This window comes from Danio rerio, chromosome 19 (assembly GCF_049306965.1).
Source record: "Danio rerio strain Tuebingen ecotype United States chromosome 19, GRCz12tu, whole genome shotgun sequence".
Classification (NCBI taxonomy): domain Eukaryota; kingdom Metazoa; phylum Chordata; class Actinopteri; order Cypriniformes; family Danionidae; genus Danio; species Danio rerio.
The window spans coordinates 38,254,349-38,267,730 of NC_133194.1; the positions used below are offsets into that span (position 1 = coordinate 38,254,349).

Consider the following 13,382-nt stretch of genomic DNA (forward strand, 5'->3'; position numbering starts at 1 on the left):
GCTTGTTTTGTGTGTGTTGGTGGTGCTGCCGCTGGTTGCTTTGGGCATTTTTAGGCTTCCATTCTCAAAATGCTGAGAAAGGGAATGGGGGAGTGTATAACAGACGGAGAGACAGAGAGAGTTAGAGAGAGAGGGGGTGGGGGGGGGGTGAGTGATTATGTGTCAAAAGAAGGGATGTTAGACTCGGTCTTTAAAAAGCTCTGGCATTGAGTTCAGAAGTTCTCAAACTCAAAGCATCCAAGGCAGGATTGTGATCCGAAGGAGACTGAAAAACTATTGAGAGGGTAAATAAACAGAGAGGATGTTTCTGTTGCTGAGCTGTCCTGACTGTAAAGTGAGCGAGGAATAGCAAACAATCTTCCCCTTTTAGGCTGCCGTCTTTTTTTTTTTTGGCAAACAGCACTACAAGTGGAAAAACGACTCCCTGGAGCGACCCATCAAGAACAGAAAAAGAAGCAGAACTTGAACTCCGAACTTCACAAAAGTCAAAAGTGCTAATCCGAGAGAAACACTCTCTTCAAACCTGCTTTCCAGTTGAGTGACCGCAGTATTTCATCCATCCTCGGATTAATATTTTCTCCAGCGTCAGTGGTTTCCTGGGATGGGCAGCCTGCCGTGTCTGTGCTACCTGGCAGCAGCAGTGGCGGTGGCGATTGGCTCGGAGCGACGGCAGCACCAGGTGCAGCATGGCCCCTGCCGCTACACTTTTATCCTGCCAGAGGTGGAGCAGTGCCAGCCTGCGGGAGACTTCCAGGTGACCAACTCCCTCCAGCGGGACTCGCCCTCGGCCCCCGAGTCGCCCCACGCTGAACCCAGCTGGCAGGAAAGGAAGCTGGAGACCCTAGAGAGCGCCACTGAGAACAATACGCAGTGGCTGCAGAAGGTAGGTAGTGAATTAGCTTTGTCCTCCTGAACCTCATTCTGTCTGCTTCCAGCTCTTCTTTTTGTAGAACCAGGGGATCATAAATTGGGTCACAGGTTCGTCCTGATCATGTATCACAAGGAAAATAGTCATGGTGCTTTTAATTCTCAAACTACATTTCAGTATTAGATTTTTAGTGGACTGATAGATTATTATAGGGTCAAACTAAATTGGAATTAAAAGCTTACATACAGTTGAAGTCAGAATTATTAGCCCTCTTGAATTATTCGCCCCCCTGTTTACTTTTTTCCCCAATTTCTGTTTAACAGAGAGAAGATTTTTTCAACACATTTCTAAACATAATAGTTTTAATAACTCATTTCTAATAATTGATTTATTTTTATCTTTGCCATGATGACAGTACATAATATTTGACTAGATATTTTTCAAGACACTTCTATACAGCTTAAAGTTATATTAAAGAGCTTAATTAGGTTAATCAGGTTAACTAGTTAGAGTAATTAGGCAAGTTATTGTACTACGATGGTTTGTTCTGTAGACTATAAGAAAAATTTATAGCTTAAAGGGGCTAATAATTGATTTTAAAAAATAAAAACTGTTTTTATTCTAGCCGAAATAAAACAAATAAAACTTTCTCAGACATAAATATTATCAGACATACTGTGAAAATGTCCTTGCTCTGTTAAACATCATTTAGGAGAAATGTTAAAATGAAAAATAATAAATAAATTCTATGGGGGGCAAATAATTCTGACTTCAACTATATGTGTAAAAATACTAGTAAGTAAAATATCAGCTTGAAGACCATCTATCTACACTGCAACAAAGCATTTGTTCACTCAACTTAGTTAAGTCATCTTGTTGCATTGACTCAGTTAAGTTGTATTGACTTAATTGTATAAGTGTTCTCAACTTAAAATGTTTTGTTGAGAGTTAAATAATTGACCCAACATCTTATTTTAACTTAATTAGACTTGCAAAGTTCAGTTTTAATAGGTTAACTTACATTATCAAGTTAGCAGAAATTGCAGAGTTTAGTTTAAATACATTAAATTACATTTTTAAGTTCACTGAACTTAATCTAACAGATTTTCTCAATTAGAAACAAATTAGACAACAAAAAACATTACGCATTTTATCAAAGGTTTTTACTCCTAATTTAGCAATTAAGCACAATGTACTTACAGTATTGTCTTTACAAAATATTTTTCTTATTTGTGTGCAAGATTATTGTAAAGTAAAAGTAATCTCAAAAAGGAAAAAGAAAAAATAATAACTGTAAAACTCCAAAAAACACAACTAACACAGGCTCTGGGGAAAAAACAATACCAGAACTTGGAAGATTATACAATCTGATCTCAACATCTTTATTTCAATGTAATTTTAAGTGAGCGTACTCGTGCACTGCAGATATCTGCTCCAGTGTTCATCAACAGTTTCTGATTTCAAGGAGTCACCCCTGTGCTCAGCTCTTCTTCAGAATCTGTGTGCTGTATAAAAACATTTAAAAAATCTATTCACTTCATTTCTTTACATTTACAAAACGTTAAATAATAAAGCTAAAAGACAAATCATATTTACCTACAAATCATTTCTTGCATAATGGCAGTGCTCCAGCTTTTAGTGTCTTATGACAATTTGTTGATTAGTTGTAGTGAAACTTGCAGCTCCACTTAATTTATCAACATTAAGTGCCTCACACTGTTTGAAGTAATTCTAGGAAAAAAACATATATAATATAATAAAATAATAATAACATATTTAATAAATAGTGTACACAATCAAGATGAGAGTAATCAGTAAATCGTTGAAATATAAATTTACTGAAATCTTTTAAACTTATTTGTCTACTGTTGCTTAAATATTTGTTTACTGTATGCCAAACTCCACATGTATTAGTAAAGGTCTAATCTATTCTGGAAACATTTACACTGGGAACAATACATAGAAAAACAGTTCTTGTATGTAAATTTACAAAATAACACAAATTTAAAGAAGCATTACTTACCAAATGTGATGAAAAAACATTTAAAAATTCTGGTGAAAAATATCCAATTTGTCTGACTTCTTCTGGTCTGTAACTGGCAGTTGACAAACTGTAATAATGGTTCATATTTCGCCATCTGCTGGATTGGAAGTATAGGGCGCCACTTAACGGATGCTGGTTCAGCATATTTGTAATTTGAGTCGACACACATTCTGTTACAGACTAGTTGAGAGAGTAAAAACTTTATGTTAAAAATATTAAAATGCAGAATATTTTTTTACAGTGTGTACAATGTTATTAACCAACATTAACTCTTGGTGTCTAGAGGGAAAAATTCACCTGGCAGCATGTAGATCATATTAGTTATCCAAGTTTGCAAAATGTAACATTAAATAGAACAATCAGGGTACTTACTCAGTATTTGCAGTCAATAAAGTCCAATAAACTATAGAATAAACTATTCCTGACTCCTGGAATGATCAGCACCACATGCTATTTTGTCTGTCTGTCCATCCCTCCATCCATCCATCCATCCATCCATCCATCCATCCATCCATCCATCCATCCATCCATCCATCCATCCATCCATCCATCCATCTGACCTTTAAAGTTGTGAAAGGAAATACAACTTGTGTCGGTTACAGTGTCAAAGAGATGAAAGAGTGTGTTTTCTACAGGTGGTTTGTCAAGCCCACTCACCTGCTTGAGGCACATTTAGTTTGTGTTTGTCGTGAGGTGGGGGAATGAAGAAGGGGTCCTGGTTCTGTTCACAGGGTTCTTAGTTCCTAACGCCAACCCTGTGAACAGAGATGAGTTTTTAGTAGTGGTTACACAGCCCATGAAGCATGAATGATAGTTATACTAGTGAATCTTAGCCCACAAAGCATGAAAAGCATCAACATTTAGACATTTATAAAGCAAATTTATGTAAAAATCTGTCCTGTCCATGCTATGAAGTAGATCATTTTGGAGTTCACAGAAATATAAACAAATTTTAGGCTTTGATTGGATGGGGATTTTAAACAATAAATAATTGTGATGCTTATTTGGATCGCCACTTGATATCTAATGTAAATTCTGGATCCTGAAGTAAAACCACTTGAGAGCAAGTTTACGTGCATTATTTATGCTTGTGCACTATAGACGAGTCCCAATCTGCATTACGCATTATCCTCACAAGGTTACTGAATTTGGAAAGGAGAGACAGAGAGAGAGAAGTAAATCCTGAACATTTTTTTTTCATAGTTCAAGCAAGATTTCCGGTATTGTGAAGATCGGTGGACAGTTTGTCAGCATCTAAAAGTGGAAAGACGAGGATTTGGACTCCATTAAGGGCCAGATTCATTTCTCTCTGTCATATTTTTAGAGCAAAACCTCTAACATAAAACAGGAGCATCGAGCCTGCCTTGTGCAAAGTGTCTATTTCTACCTCATCTAACCCCTTTAAAAATAACTCTTCGCTGATGTAATCAAACGCAGTCAGGCTGATGCTGCATTTACATTTATTCATTTAGAGGCTCTTTTATCCAAAGTTTGGATATAAAGTATTCTGCCTCATTAAATAATATTTTGACTTTGATAAATCCATTTAGCTTAGATGTCACCGTGTTTTAGATTCCCTGCCAAACATTGTTACAGTGCATCTCTGACAAACAAAATTCAGCCTTATCTCCAAAACATTCTGTTTGCAAAGGATATTGCTCTTTTTAAAGATACCAACAGTTAAAACCTGCAGATTATTGTGTGGATGGTTGAGATAATGTTGTTTTTGCAGTGAAGGTCATTTGAAGCCTGATAACATTATGGCACAGTCATTTCCTACAGTGATTCAAATAAATTGTGTGTTTTGAGTCAGTTTATCTCTGTGCCATTTGCACAATATTTTCAATGAGAAGGTCATTACTTGTCACATCACAGCAGATTCGGCTATTTTGGAGCTTTGAAAGGCAAGAACATAGTGCTAGGGGTGTGCAATAGTGACAAAATAATGATATCTAGTATTTTTGGTTGCTTTAAAAATGCCAGTAGATGGCAGCCTGACTTAAAAAGTGATTAAATGATACATTCAAAATGGCAGATTTATCTAGAAACAAAGTCAATATTTGTTTATAAATCCTTGGTTCACTCAACCAAAAAAGAATGTGAGACAATAATCATTCATTCGTTCATTTTCCTTCAGCTTAGTCCCTTATTTATCAGGGGTCACTACAGCAGAATGAGTCGCCACCAACTATTCCAGCATATGTTTTATGCAGCGGTTGCCCTTCCAGGCACCTCGCATTCCTCACATTCATACACATGAACACAAATAATTAAATGTGTAAAATTAAGCTATTAGATTCTATGGTGCTAATAGAGAAAGTTTAAGGTGAGTTTGAAATACTCATTACGACAAAGTATCTCTCATCTTGGTGTGAATAGTTGATTTTAGTTTACATTTCCATCTGGATTTGATACATAATTTCAGTGTTGACGTGTGAATCGTATTTTTGATTGCTTTAAAAAAATGCCTGTAGATGGCAGCCTGACTTTGCAGAATCATGAAATTAAATTATTCATTCAAAATGGCTGATTCATCTAGAAACAAAAGGTGTGTTCAACTTCAACTATAGCTGCAGCCGGTGATCAACGAAATTCGCTGAGCGCAGGCGGGGCGGAGTTAAAAACTGAGCCTTCAAGCTGGACACTTCGGGGCTCAAGGTTGTGGCAGTCATTTTATGATCATTATGATTTTTTTATTTATAACAACAAAAGATTTACAGTCAAATAAAATAAAATACAGCCTCTACAAACTAGTTCATTTTTGAATTATGAATTAAATATATAACAAACGTTATAGGAGTTTAAACATCACACTTTAGGCTAATACTTGCCAAAAAGGCTTTACATTCATTTAAATTTACAGATATAAAACTCTAAAAAACCAAAAACAATGTGTTTTGATTAAGTCTTAAACAATGATTAAGATTGTTTTGGAAAATTAATGCAATGATAAAGCAATTTAATCCAAAACGATTGAACAAAAGGACATTTCTTAAATAAGTGAGCTACACTTGAAGTAGAAGTTTCCCAGAAAGAGCAGGTACATCAGTGTTACTTTTACAACTTGTGCATAAATGGCTTCACAGGAAAAAAATATTTTATGTGATATATTTTTATATTTAATAAAATATATATTTATACTTAATTTGTTAAGAAACCTTAATAGGGGTGTCAGGATCAATGATGATAAGTTCATCATTAAGTTGAGTTAATATTTAAGTTGTTTTCTAAATATATAATTTAAATAGTTTATGGAGCTGAATGCAGTAAATAGTGCGTTTGTATAAAAAAAGTCTAAATAAACATATGTAAACAATCTTATCAAAAAAGATTATTAAATAAAAAATGAATACCGTAAAATATTTGTAGTCTTTAAATAAGCATAATGTATAAGATAGAGGTGGTATAAAAAGTAGTTTGATTTGAAATTCGTGAAACCTATATGGTCCTTTATAAACACGAAACACACGTGGTTCGTGTCATGCGGTGAACTCAGCCAATCGTGTGTATCGGTGTCGTCATCGCAGCTCTGGCTGTCGCTCTTCAGATGCTAACTGGCATGCATCGCTTTAAGACTGCATGAAGTTGGATGCACTTAAAGTAACGTTAAGTGACTCTTTATAAATCCATGGCTCACTCAATCAGAGTGATATCAAAAGAATATCAAAAGAATGTGACACAGTAATCAATTAACATTTATTAGATGAATGTTGTAAACTCTGTAAACTTCATTTTTCAAATAGGTACTGCATGTAAACTTTGTCTCCAAAATAAGTGCAATATGTATTGCAAAAACATTTAATTTCATATTTAAATATAAACAAACTGCACAACGAATCAAATGTGTAAAATTTAGCTATTAGATTCTATGGTTACTACGCTAATCACTAATAGTGAAAGTTTGAAGTGATACCTATTGCAACAAAGTATCTCTCATCTTGCTGTGAATAGTTGATTAGGGATGGATGGATGGATGGATGGATGGATGGATGGATGGATAGATAGATAGATAGATAAATAGATAGATAGATAGATAGATAGATAGATAGATAGATAGATAGATAGATAGATAGATAGATAGATAGATAGATAGATAGATAGATAGATAGATAGATAATCTTGCCATATTGTTAGTCATCATTCTGTGTTTTTGCTTTGACAAATGATTTTACAAAACCTTTTTTTATGGTCCCCCAAAATATATTTTATTTACTATTAACTTTGCAAGATTGTAAGCTTCTTCTAATCAGGATTTAGATGTATCCTTTTTATAATCAGTCCACTAAACTTTTGAGATTAGATCTTAAAATTATGGGAAAAACATTGAGCATTGTGAGTTTTGTGATGCAGTTGTAAGACAATGTCACAATTGTAAGTTTTTACAATTGTGCCTAACATAAACCCATCATTTACGCAGTCATCATTTGAAATATGAGTAATTTCATTTGCTTTTCTAACAGGCTTTATCATGCAGTGAACGCTTTTAAAATTTCAAGACTTTTGTTTTTTTGCCCAATGAGTGACATACTGAACAATGCCAGCTTTCATATCATTAAAACAACAATTTCATTATTATCCTAGACAATAAAAAAATCATTCTGTACTTCTAAAATATGCCGAAACATCATATTACATGTCCTGCCAGACTTTGTCCTCCTCTGCTTGTCACCCAGACTATGGGCCGTCTGAAAATCTGTCTCCTTCTTCAGGCCTCCCATTGGATCGTTCTATAAAAATATGAAAACAGAGGGGCTTAGTATTATATGTGCACACAAAAAAGCCTCCTGCATGCCAGAGAATTAGAAAAAGGGTCAAAAGCGCTCATGTTTCGGCTCGCTTTTCTATTTTACAGGCTGTACATCTGGTACAAGATGCATTTAACTGACAGTAGGAGGTATGGAAGAAAAAAAGGTAAAGCGGCTACTATATCTGAGAAATTGTGGTCCAGACAGACCCACTTGACATGCCTATATGCACGCTTTCACCAGCAGGCCAAATGTTGTATAAATTATTATTTCACTCCCTCTCCGGTCATTGAGTGCAGTGAGTGGAAGGAGCAGCAGCTTCCTGAGCATTGGAGAACGTTGACCTCTGGCCCGCTGCTGAGTGGATTGTACTGGCTTTTCAACACCACTGACGATCTGCTTTGCATATGTATCACTAGACTTTCCGGCCAGAGGCCACACATGAGATGGTGTATTTGTATCACACACCATCCTCCCACATGGTTATCTGACCCTTGGGGTCTCCTTGAACCCCCCTAAAGAAAACATGAGCTAATCCTGTATGTTCTTCAATGAAATTCCGATGAGAGAAAAAACATGGCGAATTACATGTCATGGATTTTTGAGGAGCTTATTCTGCTTAGCCTCCTGACTTCTGTTGAATTACATTCATCCTGTGGGTGGTCAATATGAGGGTGTTTATGCTGTTTTAGGTTTAATGTGTGGGAAATTGAATTCGAAACCATGTTTATTCTCTAAGGCTTTCAGCATTTACATGATATACTTTGTTATAACTTATCTTTCTTGATTTCTTTTGCAATTCTTATTAGGTTTATACAGTGAAGTAAAGTCTGCTTGGCAAATGTGCTTAGAAATAAGGTCAGGTTTCCTCAAGTGTTGAGAAAGACTTTTTTGTAATTATTTAAATACGAAGACGCAGTGGCGCAGTAGGTAGTGCTGTCGCCTCACATTAAGAAGGCCGCTGGTTCGAGCCTTGGCTGGGTCAGTTGGCATTTCTGTGTAGAGTTTGCATGTTCTCCCTGCGTTCGCGTGGGTTTCCTCCAGGTGCTCCGGTTTCCCCCACAGTCCAAAAACGTGCGGTACAGGCTAAATTGTCCGTAGTGTATGTGTGTGAATGAGTGTGTATGGATGTTTTCCAGAGATGGGTTGCAGCTGGAAGGGCATGTCCAAGTGCAAGTCCAAGAAACTTTTCAAAAAAAACTTTTCAAAAAAATGAAAATTGACCTCATTAAGTCTCAACCTTTATTACAGCTCATGACGGACATTTCTCAAAGAGGTGTGTGGGGGCTCAAGTGCCCAGCAGGCGCGCCATTGTGGTCGAGGACTCTCGCTTGTTTATTAATGCCTGCGGCAGCGGTGACGTAATTTTGACTGTGGAGTGTCGCTGTTTGACTCGTACTCATGATCAGGACTTCGTGACAGTGGTGAAACTGTATTTCGTGTTTGTAAAGTACACCCATCGTAAATGTATCAGTCATATACAAACAGCCAAAGAAAATGTTGTATCTGTGTCTGTTTTTGTACCCTTGTAAAATTACGAGTATGTTATGTTTTCCTTTACGATTTTATAATTACGGATGCGTGAATTTTATTTCCGCACAAAATATTTATGACAGCGATTTTATTCCAAAAGGGTGTGTCAATTTAATGTACTAAACTTATTATTCAGCTGTGCCTATGTATATCCAGATTTTGATTCTATGGTATCTTTAAAATCAAATGTAAAACACATGATAAAATAAAATACATGATTTCAGTATCCCATGAAAACAATTAAAAACTTCACTTTTTATGTGTTTTCCAAATTCAAAATCATTCAATATCATTCAATTTATCTTATGTGTACTTTTTTAAAAACTAGTAAAAATCTTGATTAGGGCGATCACATTTAGTTGAACTGATAGATTCATTTTAAGCACTAGTTACAAAATCTAAAACAACAACAACAACAACAAAAACAACAAAACACTAACATATATCAAAAGCAGTAGCAGCATTTACCTAAATATATTGCTTCAGAAAAGTAGAAACTTAAATAAAATGGATTATTCACTTATTTTTTACCCCCAAACAGACTGTACAATCATTTATTAATTAACAGTAGTATAGAGGGGTATTCATACTTGTGTGTAAAACTAAACAAAGTCGTTGAACATAGCAATTAACACAAATCCCATTCCCCCGAAATGTTTATCCAGGCTCTATTCAGAAAATTGAGAGAAAGCAAACATGAGAAATCACAACAAGCTTACTGTGTCATAGTATTGGCATAACAAACTAAAAAAGGTCTTTGTATTTATTGTTTTAGAGGTGAATAAATCACGTTTATTTCAGGCAAGAACACGTTTCGATGTGAAATACACACAGGCAGTAGCTGTTGCAGTTTCTTGGCTTCCCTACATCCTTTCTTAACACTGTTCTAATCCAAAATAATCTCCTCCGACAGATCTTCTGCTTGCTTATGCAGCCTCTGTCTTCCAGTTTAAAACAGCCAAGATGCACTGACACGTCCTGAAAAAAGAAAGAAAAGAACGAGTGTAGACAGACAGAGATGTAGGAAGTACCAAGTAGGAAGTCGTGAATAAACATAGACTTAAAAGAAACATGAAAGTGTGTTATAATTTACTATGTTGGGTAAGTTACTTTAAAAAAGTGATAGATTACAAATTACTGACTACTGCTGGAAAATTGTTACTGATTACTTAATGTAAAAAGTATTCAGATTATTAATTACTTTACTTTGAAGTTACTTTGAAAACATATAAAATATACATATATAAAATAGACTGCAGCTCTTTGTAACTTAATACTCACTTAACAACATTACAATGGGTTGACCACAGCAGCTTGACTTAAAATTCTCTAATCATTCACTTGTTCCAAACCTTAACACAAAAGAAGACGCTTAGAAGAAAACTGGACATCTGCAGCATTGACATGCATAGAATGCAAAAGCACTGCAGTGTTTGGGTGTTCTGTGTTTGTCTGAGGTAATTAGTCTACCGAAATGTGTATATTCTTTACAAAGTATGAAGCTTATTGGTCAGTTCTTGTCGCATGACTCTGGTTTTTAACTGGTGTGTGTGCAAATGCAAGTGCACACAATATGCACTCCGAATATGCATGCAAGCCATGCACCTCCATTGGAAATAACGAACAACCATTAACCGTTTTCTCAGAGTAACACAAGCTGACAAAACATTGCTGTAACTCTGGTACAAGTTTTATTTATGGAAAACATTACAAAGCACTGCAGTGTTTGGGAGTTAATTAGTCTGTGTATTCCATCCACGCTGAAGCTGATCAGTCAATTCTTGCAATGCGACTCGTGGTGCGGTCACGGGATTCATTAAACTGGGGGCTTCTGGTCTGGCTTTCCAAGCAGAAACTTTCCAAAGACATCTATTTCTTTCTCATTTTGCTGCTTGTGGGTTCAATTTGGGCTCTCCAGTGACCGAGATCTAACCGAGAAAATACGAATTTTTTTTTAAACAAAAGACTTTTCAAAATAAAAGATCGTTCAGACTCGGATAATAAATTAAACAGAAAAAATTATTGATTTCTTGTGCGGCCCAGTACCAATTGATCCGCAGACCGGCCCGGGGGTTAAGGACCACTGCCATAGGCAACTAAGCTTCATTTGGATAACCCCATCCTGCACGATTTCCAATATAGCCTGTTTAGGCTGAGTGGGGCTGCCTTGTTTCTGTGCGCCGATGTCCTCCTTGGTGATGAGTATGATCTGAATGCTTTCTATTCAAGTGCTTCAACAGATTGCTGGTCAAGTTAAAAGCTGTCGAAAGATCTTTAGAGACTGGACATAGACTGACTTTTACAGCAATATTTTAGTTTTTACACTAAATTAAAGTAATGTCTGTATTTCCACTTGAAGTAGCAACCCCACTCTCATCAGCAATCATTTCAGCTGCCGTTCTTCAGCTATTATATTTAATATGCTTATTAACTGACGTTGCAGTGGAAAATTTGATTTAAAAGAAGAAAAAATTATATTTAAGTAACAAAATTATACTCACTTTAGTAACTAACCAAATTACACTAATTTAAAATGTAGTTTGTTACAGTACATTACTGCGTTTCTCAAATATGTACAGTAATTACAATATAATAACGCATTACTGTGGAACGCATTACTCTCAACCCAGTTCTCGAATGCTTAATTTTATCCTATAAAACATTATTCTTAACTATGAGCTGCCAAGTTCAATAAAGGACAAAAAGAAATGGCATAAAAGCAGTCCATATGACATCTATGCTGAATATGGCAGCTGAAACTGGTTGGTTTTTAAAATCAAATTGATTCTCAATCATACAGTATATGTCAAATAATCCAGTGATGCAATGCACTGCTGTTATAATACATTTCTGAAGGTTGAAAGTGAGATGTATGTGACTGGCTTTGAACGTCATGAGGTTGAGTAGTTAATAAAAAAATTATTTCCGGATGAACAATTCCTCTAAAGAAGTTAAAGATTGCTCAATAAAATCATTCTTGCTCAACTGTCCTCGAGTAGCCCCATTTATTGTTTTCAGTAAATCTTCACAGAGAGCCTGAAGTTTTCATGTTTGGTGCCGTTTTAATAATAAATCTAATTTTCCAGCAAATGGGAAAATACAAATGGACTTGGGCACTTTTTAATTCGGTTCCATTTTTTATGGCTCGTTATTTAACTCAATTAAAACCCTTTGAATGTTCATTACCTAAAGTGGCGGAGCAGCAAGATTAAAGGTGGTTTAATCAATGCCACTTTAGTTTGCTGCGAAGCTCACCTACTTAGTGACTGGCAAAAAATCCTCCTTGGAAAAAAAGAATGTCGAAATTACACGGTGCAGGGAAGATATGACGGGATTTCTCTTCCCTTTTGTCACTCTTTGAAAAGGCCACATCAATCTGCGATCCGTTTATTACTCTCAGATGCTTGGTGCCTCGATTTTATAGTTCGCATAAATGGTCATGATCTTTATTTATTTATTTTCTCCTCCTTTCATATCACAGCCAGCGATGAATTAAACTGAGAGAACAAAACATAGTTTACCCAAGGGCGCTCAGATTTCAAACGTGAAAGATGCCATATATTATGTGTATGATTTCAAGCACACCATGTCACGGCCTCTGCGGGTAGATGTCCTCTGGTTGCGGATGGTGGAATTGGAGATTAATGATTAGGACGTATTTGTGTTGCCTCATTAGAATTGTACAGTTCACGCTCAAATCCCTTTTTCCGAAGGGAATCAAGCTCTGTCTGTAAGACAGATTATACAGTGTTGGTTTTTGTGTTGAGTTTCGACCATGCTTTTCATATGGATTGCTTTTAGACTGCTTTGGCTTGTGTGCAAATGTCTCAAGCACTTATCATGATCATATACTCTAACCGGCCTCTTTATTAGGTACAAATAAAGTATACTCTACTTTGGATACCTGAGCTAGGTATTTTATATTGGTTCATTTTAATGTTTTTCATGTGACACATGTACAAGTTATAGCTCAAATGAAAGCTCTTGCCGGTGCTTATATGGTTCTAGCATTCTTTTTACTGAATTATATTCACATATCAAACAGTTGCCGAATGAATCGCGGTGTTTCCATGGCGCAGAAATGAAAACAATACATTTATGATCACTAAGCAACCCCAGATAGCACAGACAGCTGTCATCTCTTACCTTATGCTGTGCGCTTCAGGGACATTTCTCCTCTGTTTTTGAGGTG

General features: G+C 35.9%; 1 protein-coding gene across 2 annotated transcripts in view; it reads left to right on the forward strand.

Moving 5' to 3' along the window:
- Positions 1-221: 221 nt before the first annotated feature.
- Positions 222-13,382, forward strand: part of angpt2b (angiopoietin 2b) — a 53,095-nt gene continuing 39,934 nt past the window's right edge. Inside the window, exon 1 of one of the 2 annotated variants that reach the window (XM_073930481.1) lies at positions 222-883. In XM_073930481.1, coding sequence (XP_073786582.1) covers positions 602-883 — 282 coding nt within the window. In that variant the 5' untranslated portion in view covers positions 222-601. 2 annotated transcript variants of the gene reach the window in all.